Raw genomic sequence first — 18,155 nt, forward strand, 5'->3', positions numbered from 1 at the left:
GCACATTCTTTGACTAAATTAAAATGAAGAAAATTACATTTGCTTTATCATTTTCAAAAAATGCCCCGCTAACTTTGTATCATAATTCAAATGAAAAAGCTCATTTTAAAATGAAAATACAGTAACAGAAACACGTTTTAATTTTCAGAATATAGGTGCATTATTTGACCTATATTTAAAATTAATATTCAGTCATCCATTTGCATTATACTTTTACTCTCTATGTATGCATATTGTATGACACCTGAGGTTAGAAAGCAGTTTATGTTTCTGCAAGTAATGAAAAATTAAACTACAGTATAAACAAATTAAACTTACTGTAGATGTGTGCTATCATTTAAAGGAGATGTATGTTATGCAGCTTCACTGCAGCATTTATCAGTATCTTCATTTATGTTAAAAAGTTTGAAAGGGGTTGGTTGATTGTTATTTGGTCGTTTTATGTCTCTGACTCAACCTTAAACACGCTTCACTTCTCTGTTTCTTCCCTTAGGATGCCGTTAACCTACCGGTCCACAATGACGCTGAATGAGCAACCTGCCGACTCAGCGCCTAGTCCGAGCACCTCACACTCCCTCCGCTCCTTCTCCCATTCCCTGAAGGTCCCTCCAATCAACAGCACGGGCCGCCGCAGTCCACAACAGGGAGGGAATCTCAACCTGAGCCGACGAGTGCTGGACGAGCGGGGAGGTGAGGGAGGAGTCATCGATCGATCTCGCTCCCCCCTGCCTCCACTGCTCACCTCCCACTCCCACTCCGATCTCCTGCGCCTGTGCAACGGCAGGCCGCTCCGTACGGCCCGATCCAGCAGCTCCTCTGCCCCGCCCCTCCCTCCAAAACCAAACCCCGCTTCCCTCCCTCCTCCCGCGCTCTCCTTGTCTCTGCCTCCCCCGCGTCCGACTCCCTCCCCCTCGCTCTGTGACAACACCACCCCTCAGTCGCTGCCTCGTGATTTCGCAGACCCTTCCTTTACTTCCGCCGAGCCCAACCTGGAGCTGGGGCTCGGTTGTTCTGTGGCCCGTCGCTCGTCCCTGCACAGATCCAAATCAGACTTGTCCGACCGATACGCTCGGGCCGGAGCCGACGTGGAACGCTTTTTTAACTACTGCGGCCTTGACCCCGAGGAACTGGAGGCAGTCGGTCCGGAGAACTTTGCACGGGCCAACTCGGACATAGTGAGCCTGAACTTCCGATCCGCTTCGATGATCTCCTCGGACTGCGACCAGTCGAGGCGATCCTCCAACGAAGGACTGTCGGACGCCGACGAAGACGAGGAGGAGGAGGCCGGGGAGCGGGTACCGTATGGCATCTCGGCTGTGGAGCGAAATGCAAGAGTCATCAAGTGGCTGTACAGCATCAAACAGGCGAGAGAGACTCAAAAAGTGTCCCATGTTTAGGAGGGAGGATGGAAGCTCCGGAAGGTTGGAGACAAACCCAACGCTTCTTTAAAAAACTGACAGATGGACAAGACGTACTCACAGGTTTAGAGACTGTGACGGTGGGGCCGGACTAAAAAACGTGTTTCTATGGATGAATGAAATGAATGGCGGGAAAATCTTAGAAAAAAAAAAAAAAAAACACAGAAGAAGACAGTTTTTGAAATAGAGAGCATAAATGACCCTGATCCTTTAAGGTTTAGAACTACATGAACACTTCAGACGTGGACGGTCTCATGAACAAAGTGTTGAGTTTTTCACACACAGACAAACAGGAGAATAAAAGAAAAACTACATCATGAAATGTTTCTCCACGGACACAGTATAATTCTGACGGACAAAGTCTGTCAACTTTGCTTGAGCAACAAGAGCGAAATGCACTACGACGATGAAAAGACGCCTGAAGAAAAGGCTTCACTGCAGAGGGTCATCATGGATGTATTTTTAAGTCCTGCGTTCCAAACTTAAAACCTTTAGGCTGCCGTGCCTATCAGTGTCACAAGTAATGCTACTAGACTCACTGAATAAACACATTAAGGCCCTGTGTCCACCTAGTGTTTGTTTTTTTCGGAGCGCCAGAATCTTTTTAAAATTGTTTTCAAAGAGTTGAGTGCTCGCAGCAGCGTAGGGCAGAGCCCACTGTCTTTTTTCCGAGCGCTCTGCCTTTTTTGTGCGACCGCCTTTAGTGCTGTAAGTTGAAAATCTTTTTTTAACAAAGGTGCTGTTGACGTCACCGGCGCTCTTTTCAAAATAAACAATATTCCCTGTATTTCTGCCGCCTACAGATCATGTTTTTTTTTTTACCCACATCCTCTTTGCTCCGTGTCTGATCGGGAAAATAGAAAAACGTGCAGTGAAAAGTAACGGAGCAGAGTCGGTCATACAGCGCCCGTTGACAACAGACTGTTGTCATAGAGACAGGGCAGACGTGCAAGGCTTTTATTCTCAGCGCACAAACACTTCATGCAAATGCTCCCGAGCGCGCAGCCAGCGATTAAGTGCCCGGAAGTAAACGCTAGGTGGACACGGGGCCTTATGTTTCTCCCGATGGCTCATGGAGATGACTTTGTGATAACGTCAGGATCTACTCTCCTCAGCTCAAATAAAGTTTGACAAAATAAGCTCAAACTAAGAAAAATAACTGACCTCAATAAGAGTGTCAATAGTTTAACAGCTTCTCCTTAAGAACAGATTCCTGTGAGGAAATGCAGTTGTCACAAGTGGCCACTAGGGGCAATTTGAAGTGGGTCGTTTCAAGGTGTTAATCATAAATCCATGAGTGTTGTGGGCCTTTCTCTCAGAACATTTTGGCCTGACACCCCTTAGTTCAGACCTTTAAATCATTGCCTTCATCTGTGATGTGTTGAGTCCTGATTGTCAAAGGGGTCGAGGTCAAAAACTTTTATTACCGCAATACTTTAACCATACAGTATTCTTGAAAACGATACACTCTGTTGTTTTCAAGATTGATAGTTTTAAAAAACACTTAAGTCAGACAGCTGTGCAGGAAAGGAATGAGTCCATCATAAACTTGCAGGCAAACTCCTGCACAATGTCTAAATTGCACCAAAAACATTGCCAACGTTTCCTTACCGAAATGCTTTTGATGATCAAAACTTGCAGGAATTTGCCTGCAAGTTTTGATCATCAAATACAAGAAATTAGGACTTGTATTTGTTGCCATGGTATCAAAACATATCAATATTGTTTGATTTTCATGAGTATTTTGTTTAAGTTTAACATTCTGATATCATGGCAACCCTATTTAGGACTAAATTAATCTAAACAGTAACCCCCGACGACCACACCTGTAATGAAATAATGATGTCTGATTGTCAGACTGATTCATGTGTCGCTCGCTCCAGGCGTTTGGCACTATCTGGTGTTTTAGCTCATCTTGCTCATTCACTTTCATAGTTTCCAATTTTTTTATTTTTTTCCATGCGATGACAAGTCAAAATGTCAGCTCTGAGTGAAGGCCTGAGTCACAGTCATGATGTAACGTAGAAAAAATGTCCATGACCATCTTTGGAAACAGAGGCTGAACTCTATCTGTCAAAACCCGCTCTGAACGGTCAGAGACGCTGGTACACGGTGTGACTGTTAAGAAGTCCACTCGGTGAAGTCGACTCGATGTTTGAGGATCAAACAATCAATGCAACGCTGACTTCATGGGACAAGCGCTACGCTTCTTAAAGGAAGATCTGGGGATGTTAGCAGGACATCGGGGAGTGAAACACATAAATATGAAACACAAATATCATATGTATACATGCTGGATTAAAGCTGTCTTATAACTGCTGAGATTTATCATCATTCATATCATCCAAGCAAATGTTTCACTGGAGAGTTATGGTGTCCTGTGATTAGATATGCTCCTTCAGAGACTGTGACATACTAATACAAAGGATCAAGACATGTAGAGGGGCTTGGCATTAAACTGCTTGATTGTGGGATTATGTCTTTCCCTGACTCCCGAGTTTAGTTGGTAAAATAGATTTGGCTGGTCATACTTAAAGGGATACTTCACCCGTTGAAACATGAATCTGTATTGACATTGGGTCATATATGTAGTAGAAATGTGAAATACATTTTGAAGTTGGTGCCTTCTTTACTGAGAAAAGGCAGAAAGTGTCTTTTTGGCTCATGTGGATGAAAGACAACAACTCCCAGAATGCACAGCGGGTCTTGTGCCTCGGCTGCAACGCCTCCTGTTTCTCCTGCTCGTCGCTATATTGCGGCTCGTAGAGATAGCCGCAAACATCCGATTTGAGTAAAAGACCCTTCATCCATATCAGTTTGAAGTTGAAACATACTTTCCGCCATTGTCAGTTCTTCTTTCTCCACAGAGCCTGTTAGTATAGCTTCCTAGCAAGAGGGCGGACGTTGCTTTTAGATTCTGGGCGTGAGGTCCCGCCCACTGATCTGTGATAGGTCTGTAGCTTCAGTGGGTCCCCACCCTCTTAGGGCGGGTTGAAAACATGAGGAACCAGCGATGTAGTTTTACCCCCTTTAACCAAAGCAGCTGCCGATGATGCAAAGTGACGATATTTGCGTCATCTGAGGCTACTTTTGCAGACAAGAAATACAAAGATATCCTGTCTCAGGGGAAAATGAGGGCGGGATGCACGACCAGTCAAAAATACTACCAGGTTTGTAATGATATAAAGCTAAATGAAAATGAGTGAAGTATCCCTTTTAGGTTTTATGTTCTTTGTGTTTATCAAAGTTTTTCCACGAGTGCACAACAAAACATTTCTAGACGTTTTGACCTTTGAGCTGACTTATCCACAGAGGTCTCCTCCTCACAAGGACAGACAGACATGTTGTTTTCAGATCCAGCCTAATGAACATAACTGGCCAAACGTCCTTGTCTTATTCTGAAGGTCAAACAGTCACATTTCTTAAAAATGGAAATGAAAGGCTGACGTTCATAGAGTAAAATCTCCCCAGCTGAGTCAGATTCTTCATCTTGTTTAAAAAAAATAATTAATTCTGTGACTTGAAATGAAAAGGAACAAGTTGTTTGAGTGATCAGCTGACAGGCGGAGCTCTGATTCCATCTTACAGGTCAAACATGAGACTCGTGTAGGAGCTTGGTGTTGAGCTGAACTGAAAGAATAATAAAAAATACTTGAAGCACAGTATTGAAAACACAAGTGGAGTCATATTAGTAGTTCAGATGTCTTAAGTAGTTCCTCAAGGAAAATCACTGAAGAACCAGAAAATCCCCTATTAGTCGCATAAAGTTGAAATATCTTTATATAATTAGTGACAATGTTCATTTACAAACATCAAACTGATGATGATGCAATCGATTTAGCTTGAAAGCTATATTTAATACATTGTCCCTCTGATCTGTGAGAGTGAGAGAGACCACAGGAGTTAAAGTGTACGAGGCAGGGCGCAAGTTGACCCTTAGCGGGTAAGGTGGTGCCCTAAGAAATGAGATTGTAGTCCTCCAAGCACGAGGCTCCTTTCCCACATCTCATTCCCCTCCCCCTCTCTCTCTCTCTCTCTTTCTCTCTCCCTCCCTGATTTCCAAATCTATCTCGATCTCCTTCCTCTCAAACAAAAAGGCGTAAAAGCTCTTAAATGAACCTTAAAAAAAAACTCTTTCAGTCATTATTTACCTTTCACAGAGATGATGATTGGCAGTCTGATGCAACAACCAATGATATCGCAGGACACCAAAACTCTCCTATCATACCATAGTTAGTCAAATCTGGGATTCAGTCGACCTCCAGGATCTATAAAGTTACACTTAAAGCAATACTTGTGAGTGTCTGTTCACTCTGACAGGACATAATACAGAGACGTTTATCAAAGGCACTTTGAAGGGAGATTAAGGTCTTTTTTTTGTATTCCCATGTCTCTCCAAAGGCCATTAAAGATTTAGGATGTTTCTATTCGCTTGTTGTGTAAAGTGCATCCTTCAGCCCAGCGATGATTTGTGGATGCCCTCGTCTGTGCTGTCTCTGCCTCACCTCTGTGTCTGTCCTCAGAGGAAACTTTGTCTTCACCCTTGTGTGTTTTTTTTTTGTTTTTTTTTCTGAATGAAGAGGGATGCATTAGGGTGTTCAACTCCACCCATAATGTCTTCTGTCTACATGTCTGCCTGTCCCTGACATGTCTGAAGCCCTGAAGCCATATGGGTGTGAATGCAGCGCCTCGGTCTGTCTCTTGTCATTGTCGCCTGTGATTACTTGATTCTGTGGTGCAGGACCTGCTGGCTTCACTTCACTTCCCCGCACAATCCACTCCTTTCAAAAAACCACAACACCTGAGGAAATTTATATATCTTTATTTTTATGTCTGAATGCTCTCGATGACACCACAGTTCTTAGAAAAGTTGTGCTGTCGTCTCTTCAGACTGTAAATAAGAAGTCGTCTGGTGTTTGGCTGTCCCCATCTTCAATTTTGGGAGCCAGAAATGACCATATGTGGACATGAGGGTGGAGCTTGATTGAAAGCGAGTTCTTAGAAAACCGTTCGACGATCACTGGTATTTACTTGGTTGGCAAGTTGCAGCTGTTTTTCACTGTAACTGACTTTAAAGCAAAAGCTAAAAAAAAAAACACAGGTTGAATATACAGACAGCCAACTTCCCAGAGTGCCTTTCACTACAATAAATGCTGAAAAGGCATTTTTCAGTTCATCGTGGCAGTGAGTATTCATTCATCAGTTAGCCATGCCGTTAAAGAATACCAGATTTTATTATCTTTTTGACCCTAAGTAGGACCACAGCTAACTAGATGAACATCGTGCTGTATTGATTGAAGACTTGAAACTAGAGATTGAGACTCTTTTGAGATAATTAAAGGAGAAGAAAGCACATTTTGACATAAACAATATGACTAATGTAACCAGTGAGGTCGCCCCCTGCTGGCTATTAGAAATGTACAAGGCACTTCTGTGACGGCTTTTGTTTTTTCTGACTGTAAAGACATGTCCCACTTTAGGGGCTGCATTGTTCACATTTAAAGACTGATAACGTCACAGCAGTGCGTCAAAGTCCCATTTCCAAGGCTCCGACAAATGTAGCCGACAAATGCATCCTACTATTCCCAGGCAAACGAAGGATCTGGTGCATCCTTAAAAAAAAACACCTTGAAATAATCTTTAAAATAAAAAGTTAGTCAGGTTAGTTATGTAACTTCTGGTGCATCTTTAGCAATGTTTAGGCGACAGGGTACGGATGTGACAGCTGGTGACGTAAACAGGGAATCCTCCATCGACCAGACCGTTTTATTTCAGAGTCGGAGCGGTCTACGTATAGCCTTGGAAGGCTTGCTCCTTCGAAGGATGCTACCCCTGAAAATGAGACACAGCTTAAGTCCACTTTCCTAAACCGAGTTTACGTTCAAAAGGCAACTCCAGCTGTCATAAATATGATGCTTCAGCTGTCTAAGTCAGACAGATCATCGTATCAATCAACAGAGGTGTGCGGTACGTTTTTAACAAGGACACACTGTCTGTGGAATCATGAGGTTTTCACCTTCTCTTTGACATTTTAAAAACTGAAGTCATGCATTCACAGTGAAGAAAAAATGCCACATTTATCGGTAAACGACAATTGGCATTAGTTGCTTCCCTCATTTTGTCCTTACAGTGTTGAAGGTTATCACTTCCTGAAGCACGGACAGAAGACGTAACTACACAGCATCTAATCAGAAAAGACACAGTGAAACACACTCTCAAAATATATTTTAGAAATATACTTTCACGGGTGCTGATTCTCCTGAAACTCGTGGCTTTAATCTGAACACTCTCACTGCTCTGCTGTAGTTTCTGATGTCTGTGTTGGTTCTCAGTCATCCGGCTCATGGTCGATCTGAAGCTCTTCAACCAAGTCCAGTTGCCTTTGGATTGAGCTTTGAATATAGTTTCTGATGACTGGCTTATTTATATGAGAGATAACCAAACCTCTTTGAGAAATCTGCATTTTTCCTGGTTGCTGTAGTGTTTCCTGAATGAGAGTGAAGTAGAAGTGAGGTGAACCCAGCAGGGAGGCAGACTCTCCCTCTCTCCCCATCGCTCTGATACCCTGATCTGTGTTTCCCATGAGAAACCCTGCTGCGTCTCACTGTCCACACTTACAAAGACAATACGGTTCTGTTCTGGCAGCTTCATCATGCTTCAGTTTCACTGCTGTCTACATGGTGTGTGTGTGTGTGTGTGTGTGTGTGCTTTTTTAAATCTCTGGATTGACAGATAGAGTTCTTTCTTTGTTTTTTTGTTTTGTTTGTTTTTCTGCTATGTGTAAATGCTAAAAGACAAATGTATATATTTGATTTTCTAAAAGAAGTGTCGGTTGGTTTGAGTTTTTTCTCCGTCTGAAGGTTTATGTGTTGCAAAAGAATCTGAAGAAAAAAAACTGCTGATGCACGTTCTGCCCTCGGTACGGGGTCTCCTGATCAGATGGGCAGGACTGTCGCAGAGACTCTAAGTGTTGACTGTTTTTTTTGACGTGGAAACTTGTTACATTTTTGCTTGATTGGAAAAAAAAACATGTTCATGTTTAGTTTCTTTTTATTATTTCAATAAATGGCTTTTTTTTGCCATCTCTTGCCACTGAGTATTTTTCAAGTGTTAATCCTGGAGAGCTTGATCAGACTGACTGCTGCTGATCAGCTGTGAACACACGACATGTTATCAGCCAGACTGAATCCTAAAGTACTACCAATAATAATACATTAGACTTATATAGCACTTTTCTGAATACTCAAAGACGCTGAACAAAGAATAAATACAAAACAATACAAAGAAGAAATAATCTGAGAGAAGGAGGATGACAACAGAGTCTCTGATGTTTTTTGGGAGTGAATTCATGGGCGGTTCTAGGCAGGGGCCAACAGGGGCCAGTAGCCCTGTAACACACAGCCCCCCCATCCAAAAGGAAGAGCCCCCCCCCCCCTCTAATAACACATACACAGTATTTGACTCAACAACCGGACTCACAATTAAATACTGTTACTGAAACAAATAAATCATGGTATTTAATGATGTGCGCTATTATTGGCATAATACCGTACATATATATATATATATATATTTAAAGCAATGATCTTTTTAATGTTCCTCTCTGACAAATAAACTGGCCTAGAACCGCCACTGAGTGAATTCCAGAGGGTTGGGAGCAGCAATGGAGAAGGCCCTGTCCTCTCCAGGACCGATGTTACTCCTACAGGAAGTGTGCTCTCTGCGCTACCAGGCTGACATATTTACTAGGGATGGGGATTTTTAGTTATTTCAAAATGCAGGTACTCTCATTACCTTATTATGAACGAGTCATCAATTACTTGCAAATTATTTATTTTTTTAACTGTAAATGAAAGATGTGGGACACAGACCTGAAAGAGGTGGTGAGAGCTGTCCATGAGACTATAGCCACTATGTGGACACGTTGCTGTCTTGGGGGGCCCTCATACATTGTTTCCACTCTTCCAGCTGTTGTTCGGCGTGACGGTGGCTTGTACTCCGGCTCGACAAACGCCATCAGCTCGCGGAAGCCTCCTCCTTCCTCAAAACTTAACAGGAGCATATCTACTTAATAGCAAAGCTAATTAATAGCAAAAATCTAAAAATTATGGACTAACTTACTTTAACCGAAGATACCTAAAGACACCTTGCATTCAGCTGTGCTGCACAAAGATTTAAAGGCAGAATGATGTCCAAACTGTCCGTAACATCCTGACGACGTGCAACAGAGCCGTGTGGGTAAGTGTGTGAGGAAGCAGGTGTAACGTTGGCAGACACACTCAACCCAGTGTCTCTTGATCGGTTGTTTTTTGTTTTGTTTTTGAGCTCTCAATAGAAAAAAAACCCTTATGTTCTCCTCAGCGATATTATTTTTCATCTTCCGCCAAATGTGTCAAGAAAGGCTGACCCACAGTCGAGCCCTTGCACTTTGACCTGAAGTGATGTCGTTGTCATGTCAGGGAAATTAATTATATTCTCACATATTAAACATGTTTTCAATATATTTTCTGTCAGACGTTGACCCTAACCCTATCTTGTAATAATTGTAAAAACAAATGTTGAGACGGTCATATATTGTCAGTAGTTCCCCACCATTTTGGCTTGTGTCCACTTTGTTTTCACAAAACTCCAATGATCCCAGACATCTAAAACGCATACAGCTTATTGTTCAAATTATTATTTATTTCAATCATGTAACAGTTTTCTACTGTGGTACAGGTTAAATATCATATTAAACCCATTTAGGCTTTTTTGTGTGTATTATTGTGGACATAGGAAGAAAGGCTGGGATGGGACATTTCTTTCTTTCTTCTTTCTTCAGACAGTTCTTGTTTTTGGCAAGAAAACAATATGCGCACACTGCACAGGTGCAGGTTACTCGTATGACGTCAACAACTTGCACTCTTGTAGGCTACTAGAGGTGGGATAAAAAACCGATACAGTCTAGTATCGCGATGTTTTGTGTGGTGATATTATATCGTCTCATGGCGGCCAAGTATCGATATTTTTAATGTGATATTTTAAATTTTTGCTGCTGAAGGAGTTGCACAATTCATTTTGAACAAGTTGCATTGTTAAGAATTCATGTTAAAGTTCAGACTGAAATACAAGAAAAAGACTGAAGTGAGATGAACAGATTAAGATTTTTCTTATTAAACAAAACAGTTCTTGATTTAGTTTAGTGTAGTGGAAATAATATGCAGTTAAAAAGCTTAATCGCAATATATCGTATCGCAATTCTCAGCATATCGCAAAATGTTAAAAATCGCAATAGCATCGCATTGTGTCTCGAGTATCGCGGTTTTTATCGTATCATGGGGACTCTGGTGATTCCCAACCCTATAGGCTACTCGAGTAATTGTACCCATCCCTGGTTTATTTATCTTTTTTTTTATACAACTTTATTTACACGTTATTAAATAGAGCGGGTTAAATGATAACAAGAACGAGGTCCTAAGCTCGAGGTATAATTCAAATCATTATGTCATATAAATGACATTAAAGTAAATAAAAATTTAAAACAAGCTGACTTAACTTTAATCAAATAAAAACAAATTCACTTCAAAAAGATTCATTGTTAAAAGGCATTTGTTAAACATTTGAGTGTTTTTTATGAATTTATGTAAAAGATGAAGACATCAAGGTTGGGTTTCTGTTTAAAAATTAGCTGAAATAGATTTGTATTTTACTGATTTAATTAAATGATTAATGACACTTTTTCATTGATGTCAGGCTTATTCAGAATCAAAATCACCAATTTATATCAATTACATTTTGAATTTGGGTTGAATTTCAAATGTTCTGTATAAAACAGATTAAAGTCATTCCAGAGAGTGAGACTAAATTGAGGTTTGTTTCATCAGTGACAAAAGGAGCAAGGAGACAGTCAATAAACAATAACTGAATTCACTTGATAACACCTTATCTGAGACACAGTATTTTCCTGTGCATCAGACAAGTTTTCTTACAATAAATATAAGTGCACAAGTTATCCCTAACAAATATAGATTGAGGTTTACTGAAAGTGTTCCCCTGAATATTTTTTACAAAACATTTATTGGTTTCTGAATAAATAAATAAATAAATACAAGATGTGAATTACCTGTATACAGTTGGTTCTGGATTTTACGATGGCTAATGTCTATGGTAGCAGATAATAATATGATTTTTATACCAGATGAAATGCTGCTCGAGTTTTTCCATAAAGCTGAACCTGAAGTGTTGACGTGGTTGCTGCTCCACCCAGTGGTTGAAAAGATAAAAAAAGAAAAAAGAAAACATGACGTCTGTACAGACACACAAAACAACTCACACGATATCCAAAATAAATCAATAAAATATCTAAAATATTTCTTTACATCAAAAGAGTTTTCCTTATTACATTTTTTCATTAAAAATCTTCCGGTGTAAATGTATGTTTTTTTAAGCAGGTGAATGTTTCTTTAAAAGGTGACGACGGCTGTGACGTCATCTCATGATCCGGAAGAGAAACAGTGGCTGCAGTTTCAGCAGCGGCTCCTCCAGCAGCAGTAAGTGTTATCCTCACACTGCGGTATATAAAATCACCTGTGTATTAATGTTATGTGAATAATAGCGTTTAGTCTGAGTCTGAGCCTCCGGAATATTTAATTTAGTTTTAAGAAGAGCAACAAGAGGCTGCAGAAAGTTGTCAGATTTATACAATAATCTATTAAACGAAACATTAATTATCATCATACAGCAGTCATACTGTAGTAAAATATGTCGTTATATTAAAGTGTAGTCCTGCTTTAACGTTAAACTACGTCACTGTGTGTTTTTACCGGTTTTAATTCAATATCTTTTATTTTTTAAAGGTAAGTGTAAAGTGAAAACCCTGACTGCAGACGTGTTTCTAGCTTTCACTATAATGTTACACTCTTTGCAAACGAGTTTTCCTGTCATCATGATCATTTATGTCATAAGACATAGGAGGAGAGGTTTTTATCCATCTAAACACACGTCTATATTTCATGAGTTTGCCTGCAATTTTTGATAATTGAAGCCAGACATCTTGAAGCGTAGGACTTCTATTTTTGGAAGGTGTTAATAAACTTTGACTTTCACTTGTAATATCGTATCAAAGTTTAACATTCTGGGTTCGTGACAACCCTGGTTGATTGGGAAACATATTGCCAAATAATCCACTGATTTAGTGAAGAAACAAGATGATAAAGAAGAATTTATGGTTCGGTGTTTTCACTTTGTAGTCATGCATTTGAGCCATTAATGAGTGAATCCACATGTTGATCTTTATGAAAGGACAGTTTCATGTCTTAAGAAGAGAGAAGGGTTTTCATGATACCCCAAATTTCAAGATTTGATAGTCTAGTAATAATCAAAGAGTATTGATTCCTGTTTTGATATAAACACTACACAAATAGAAAACCTCTGCACCAAATATTGCAGCCAGGCACATTGTGTTAATTGCACAAATAGGCTGCCAATGCATTGTGCAATGTAGGCAGTGTTCTCTATCTGAAGGTCTGTAGTTCTTTAAAAGCATCAGTAGTTTTCAATAATATTCATCCGCCCATTATCTATATCCATTAATCTTTTGTTGTCTGATCCCAGATGTTATTGGGTGAGAGGTGGGGTACACCCTGGACTGGAATGCCGGTCAATCACAGGGCAGACATACAGAGACAGAAAAGCAGCCACACAGAAACCCACACATGCACGCTGAGCACATGCAAACTCCACACAGAGACGCCCCCTCCCGATCTGGTTTCAAAAAGGATTAAAGTGTCGAAATATTTTGCAACCCATAAGGGGCAGAGGACAGAGTACACTGTTAAAGTGCAATCTGAGGCACGAGTACTTGAGTTTTTTCATTTGTGCCCTCCACTTTGTAATTCTTCTCCCCTTTATTTCAGAGTGAGGTGGAATCTGACAGACGGAGTTTCTGGTTTCTTTTCAGATCCAGATTGTTCAGTAAAAGTACAATCAGCTTTCTCACTATTTTCATTCCGTCTTTGTAGCGATGAGTTTCGGCGTGCTGGACGAGCAGAGTTTCCGTCTCTGCTGTCAGCTCCTCCTGCAGCAGTCGGAGCAGCTGAACGACGGCTGGAGCTGGGAGGCGGTGAAGGTGAGGAGGTTCTCACGGCAGCTGTGAGAGTCTGACAGCCTGCTGTGGGCCATCAGTGTTGTTCACAGTTAATTGCTGCTGATGTCGATTTAGGGCTCAGAGGAGGGATACCTGAAGAAGACGGCTCTCAGGTCAGTCATCATCGACTCGAGCACAGAGTGGGACCTGGAAGGATCTGACTCAGACACCCACACGTCCTGTCAGGAGACAGAGAAGGAACAGGTGAGAGACTGAACTGTAAATGAAAGTCTTCTGATGATGTGATATCAGGCGGATTCAGCTCTACATCTTTAATGATAGAGGAGTTGTATTTCCTGAATGTGGGACAGCTGCCGATTAAATAGTCTGTCTCCACAGACGGCTCCTGCTTCCATTGATGATGCTGGCGATATTAAAGGCGACTTGGAGGAGGATGAAGACGATGAGGATGATGGCGTCTGTGCAGAGTCTTCAGGCAGCAGCCAGGTGCTTCAGTACGAGTATCACATTCTGTTCTCCTGCAGCTACAGCGCTCCTGTGCTCTATTTCAGAGCCACAACTCTGGGTCAGTTTCCTGTTAGACTGCTGCTGAACTCACACACACACACGCACACGCGCACACACACACTCTCACCCTCTGTAACGCCTCTGTTACTACCTCCGAAGAGGAGGGATCACTTCATCCCCCCATTATGCCTCTGTCACTTTCAGATGTAAGTGCGACAGTACAAAGCTGCAGCCATCCATCCATAATGGTATCGGATGATCCCATCCAGGTGTCGTGGGAAAGCAACACAAACTCCTATATCCTCCTACGCAGACTGTCTAGACTGCTTTCAGGACAATGATGCAGCTCATGATACTCAAAATCCACAAATTCTGTTTACAAAAGTCGATCATTCAAACAGTCAGCAATCATGGGGCAGCCCTGTTTCTGCTTTGTAGAAAAATGACCCCAATGTAGCTGTTGCATTAAAAGATAGTCTTTTCACTTGTCGTCTGTATTACATGAGTAAAATATTCCTATATATTCTAAGTTTATTAATACTCATAGTCATATGCATGTTCTTCTTGTTGTCTTTTACTGCTGCAGCACTTGAATTTCCCCACTGGGGATCAATAAAGGATCTTATTTTATCTTATTTTGTGCATTCTTTGTCTTGTGTCACCGTGTCAGAGGGGAGGAGCCTGTCCTTAGAGGAGGTGTGGAGCTCTGTTCATCCGAACTTCAGACTGCGACTTCAGTGGAGTCCTCTGAACACAATCACTCTGCAGGTACAAACCGTCAGATTTCTTATCATCAGCCCTTTTTACACATTCATGCACTCCAGAAATATCTAGAAAATGTTAGGACAGCGGGCCCCCTGAAATCTTGTAGTAGGTTTTTGCTGTCAGATGGGTGGGCGGGTGAGGTCTCAGGAGGGAAGACATGACGTGAAAGGATGCTGCAGAAGTCACAGAGTAATGTTATGAAGCTATGATGACAGTCTTTGCCTATATATCAATGCTAAATGTTATTGGATGTAGCCACTGTATAAACAAAAGAATCCGAAATAAAATACAGCTGAGCACAAAAAAGAGTATGAAGCAGCTTTGTTACGTGCATTAAGATCCTCCCAGTGACGCACTGATCACAGGATATAAACGTCATCAGCCCTCCTCACTCGCTGAGGGTTAATATTCCAGAAAATTTCATGTAACGTTTCCACATCAGCTCACCCTGGCTTCAGGGCGCTGGCAGGACAAAGTCCGAGTTAATTGAGAGAGACAACATTGGCTGTTTGAGTTTGTACATGCAGCTCACACTGATAATTTGGGACATTTTAAGGAGTTTTCTTGCATGTGTGAAAAGAGCAATCATCAGAATTGTTTCTTATGGCCAAGTACATTTACACATGCAAGGAATTTTGACCAGGTGTTTTGTAGCAAAACAGTTTGCAAAGGAAAATCTTCTTCCTCCTTGAATCCTCTCTCTCTCTCTCTTTCTCCCTCTCTCTCTCTCTCTCTCTCTCTCTCTCTCTCTCTCTCTCTCTCTCTCTCTCTCTCTCTCTCTCTCTCTCTCTCTCTACAGGTACAGCTCAATTAGGCCGCTAAATTGGAGCGACACCGAAAACCGATTTATTGACAGAAGTATGTCTGACTCTGCTACAATAGGTCGCTATATGTTATTATACGACCTTCTTAACAAGTTAGCAAGCAGAAAACTGGTTGTAAGTCGAACAGGGAAAACGTAAAAAAAAAGTTCAACTCTGTACATTTCATACGTACTCTATACTTTACCTTGATTCATGTTATCCGTCTAGCTTATGTGGATATTGCAGTTGCTATGCCACTTTTGTTATCCTACATATTTATGAAGTTCCACTTCCAGGTCAAAGCCTGGGGCGGGACCTGTGGAGCAAGCCTAGTCCAGTTTGGGTCAGAGTAAGGTGTATACATACAAGAGTAATTCAAACCCAAACTGCATTATCTCAGTGTGTTCGTCCAACTTTGAGTCATTTTGACTTAGAACGATTTTAGTGAATTTGTCACAACCAAAATTGCAGTAAGAATCACAAACTCTAATCCAACCAAAGGGCTGGCTTGTTTAAGCTTGGCTCTGCAAATTAGTTTTTACATGTGCAGGAGGTTCTGTGGGTGTTAAATTACAGTTTCTTATCTTACTGTTTTTTTATGTAGTTAGTTTGGATTCCGGATGTTTTTAATTTTTTAACATGACTAACATGTTCAAATGTATTTTAAAGTCCAGACACAATCATTTGACTTTATCTAACTGCACGTAAACATGTTTGTTTGTTTGTCAGGAGCACCCCCTGCTGGGTCAGCCTTTCTTCATGCTCCACCCCTGCAGGACAGAAGAGTTTATGAGTCCTGTGCTGCAGGCGGCTCACCACCAACACAGGTAGAGTACTCCTGGGATTCATCCAGGAACATCTACATAACTGCTAGATATCTGTCTCAGTCATAATATTCACTGTGTGTGTGTGCAGGCCTGTGAACTACGTGCTGTCGTGGCTCAGTGTGGTGGCTCCTCTGGTGGGTCTGGAGGTCCCTCTGAATTACTGCACCCTGCTCCGTCCTGCAGCATCACCTGACTGAAGCTACACCTGATCTGTCTCTACCATGTCAGCATCACTGTGACTGCTTAATAGGTTAATAAGATGAATATCTGGCAGATAAAGATCTCCTTTGATAGTCAAAGTGTTAGTCGCTCTCAGAACTCTCTTACTCACAATCGTTTCATGGAGCTCCGGGGTCAAGGGAATCTGGGCCAGTTCTTTTATAAGGGTTGATCTCTTATTTCAGACATAACCCCATAATTAGCAGGTTACCATGGTGATTAACCCGGGTGAAGAAGTGAACCACCATCCCAACCCTGAAAAGCCAGGGTTTAACCTGAAATAAACTCACTAACCTCTAATCCTTCTTTGTATCACGGGCGTCAGAATAACATCCTTGGGTGTTTTCAGAGCAGGATAATCTTATTTTGTCTGAGACAAAACTGTTTCACATAACTGCTGGAAAATACATCTTCAACTCTATTTGTCCCTGAAGGATGATTGGTTTTGCATCAAGACATAACAAGTACAGAAAAAGAAAACATACATTTAAAAAGCTAATGAGGTAAAAAAAAAAAAAAAAAAAAAAAAAGGGTAAAGCCAGAGGCATTGAATAATAACAGCCTACATTACAGAATAAAGTGCTGAGTCAACATGAAATATACACAGGTCAGTTATGTTCATCACTAGTAATGACACAATTATTCATCACAAACAGACCAAAACGACACAGCCAAGGTCAGCTATGAAATGAAACACAACAATAGCATCAGCATCATTTGAACCAACAGCATAATCAACACAACTAACCTTCCCACACTGACTTAAATTAAGAAGAGAAATGGTACAGGGGACAAAAGAGAGCTTGTATCAATGGCTTTTTACAGAGGGACATCTGAACAGAGAGCCAGGCAGTGGGCACAGCACTGAGTGACAGGATGGATTTGACTTTATGCAGAGCATGTTTGTTTGTCTTCTACTTTGTTGGGCAACTATGATTTTGCCAACATCTGTTTAATTATGTGACATGAATGTAGCAAATGTCCATTACAGTAAATAATAATATTCTTTAAGGTTATGGAACCTAATTCACGCTTATTACAGAAATACAACTTATGGCTAATTTAATGGACTGAAAACTCAACTTGATGTGACCACAGGAAAAAATAAACAAAAAGAGCCTCTTATGTGTCAGACCAGATTTTTTATTGACCCATCTGAATCTCTGATACGTGCAGGGCTGGCACGTGGCATAGGCAGTATAGGCAAATGCTAGAGGCGCCTGCCATCCATAGGGGGTGTCCTGGTACCCGAGATGAGTGAGGAAGAAAAGTTGAAGATAATAAGAAGAAAAAGAAGGAAATGCGTTTTACTGTTACTTAATTTTAATCTAATATAATTGTTGTGCTATTATTCAGAAATCTAACAAAAGGAGCCAAGAAAGCTTGACTACACCTATTTAAAAGGCTCAGTTTTCTTTCTCCCTGCTCAACCTGATGCATCGCAACCATAGACTGTAAATGTGAATCACAACAGCGCTGCTCATTACCTGCTCTTTGTGGGGAGGAGGGTAGAGGAGCTGTCAGTGACACT

General features: G+C 41.2%; 2 protein-coding genes across 3 annotated transcripts in view; both read left to right on the forward strand.

The window, feature by feature from the left end:
• The window catches only part of fam110b (family with sequence similarity 110 member B), a 40,446-nt gene extending 31,940 nt beyond the window's left edge, over positions 1-8,506 (forward strand). Inside the window, exon 6 of the mRNA XM_020630051.3 lies at positions 494-8,506. Coding sequence (XP_020485707.1) covers positions 494-1,397 — 904 coding nt within the window. The 3' untranslated portion in view covers positions 1,398-8,506. The remainder of the gene's footprint in view (positions 1-493) is intronic.
• Positions 8,507-11,884: 3,378 nt separating this feature from the next.
• On the forward strand, positions 11,885-17,067 carry atg10 (ATG10 autophagy related 10 homolog (S. cerevisiae)). 2 transcript variants are annotated; one of them, XM_020659549.3, is made up of 7 exons: positions 11,885-11,947; positions 13,418-13,524; positions 13,618-13,746; positions 13,882-14,068; positions 14,681-14,778; positions 16,308-16,405; positions 16,494-17,067. In XM_020659549.3, exons 1-7 carry the CDS (start codon positions 11,893-11,895, stop codon positions 16,600-16,602), a joined length of 783 nt encoding a protein of 260 aa, XP_020515205.2. In that variant the 5' UTR covers positions 11,885-11,892; the 3' UTR covers positions 16,603-17,067. The 2 variants fall into 2 exon arrangements, with proteins under 2 accessions (XP_020515205.2, XP_065810410.1); XM_065954338.1 differs by lacking the exon at positions 11,885-11,947 and adding an exon at positions 11,983-12,253.
• Positions 17,068-18,155: the final 1,088 nt, after the last annotated feature.

The sequence above is a fragment of the Labrus bergylta genome, chromosome 4 (genome assembly GCF_963930695.1).
Source record: "Labrus bergylta chromosome 4, fLabBer1.1, whole genome shotgun sequence".
NCBI classification, from domain to species: Eukaryota; Metazoa; Chordata; class Actinopteri; order Labriformes; family Labridae; genus Labrus; species Labrus bergylta.

Bases quoted from the DNA above. Each gene is read 5' to 3' on its own strand.
- atg10 (XM_020659549.3), top strand. From the start codon at position 11,893: ATGATCCGGAAGAGAAACAGTGGCTGCAGTTTCAGCAGCGGCTCCTCC. The intron at 13,747-13,881 runs GTGAGAGACTGA...CTGTCTCCACAG, and splicing joins AGGAGACAGAGAAGGAACAG to ACGGCTCCTGCTTCCATTGA. The intron at 14,069-14,680 runs GTCAGTTTCCTG...TCACCGTGTCAG, and splicing joins TTTCAGAGCCACAACTCTGG to AGGGGAGGAGCCTGTCCTTA.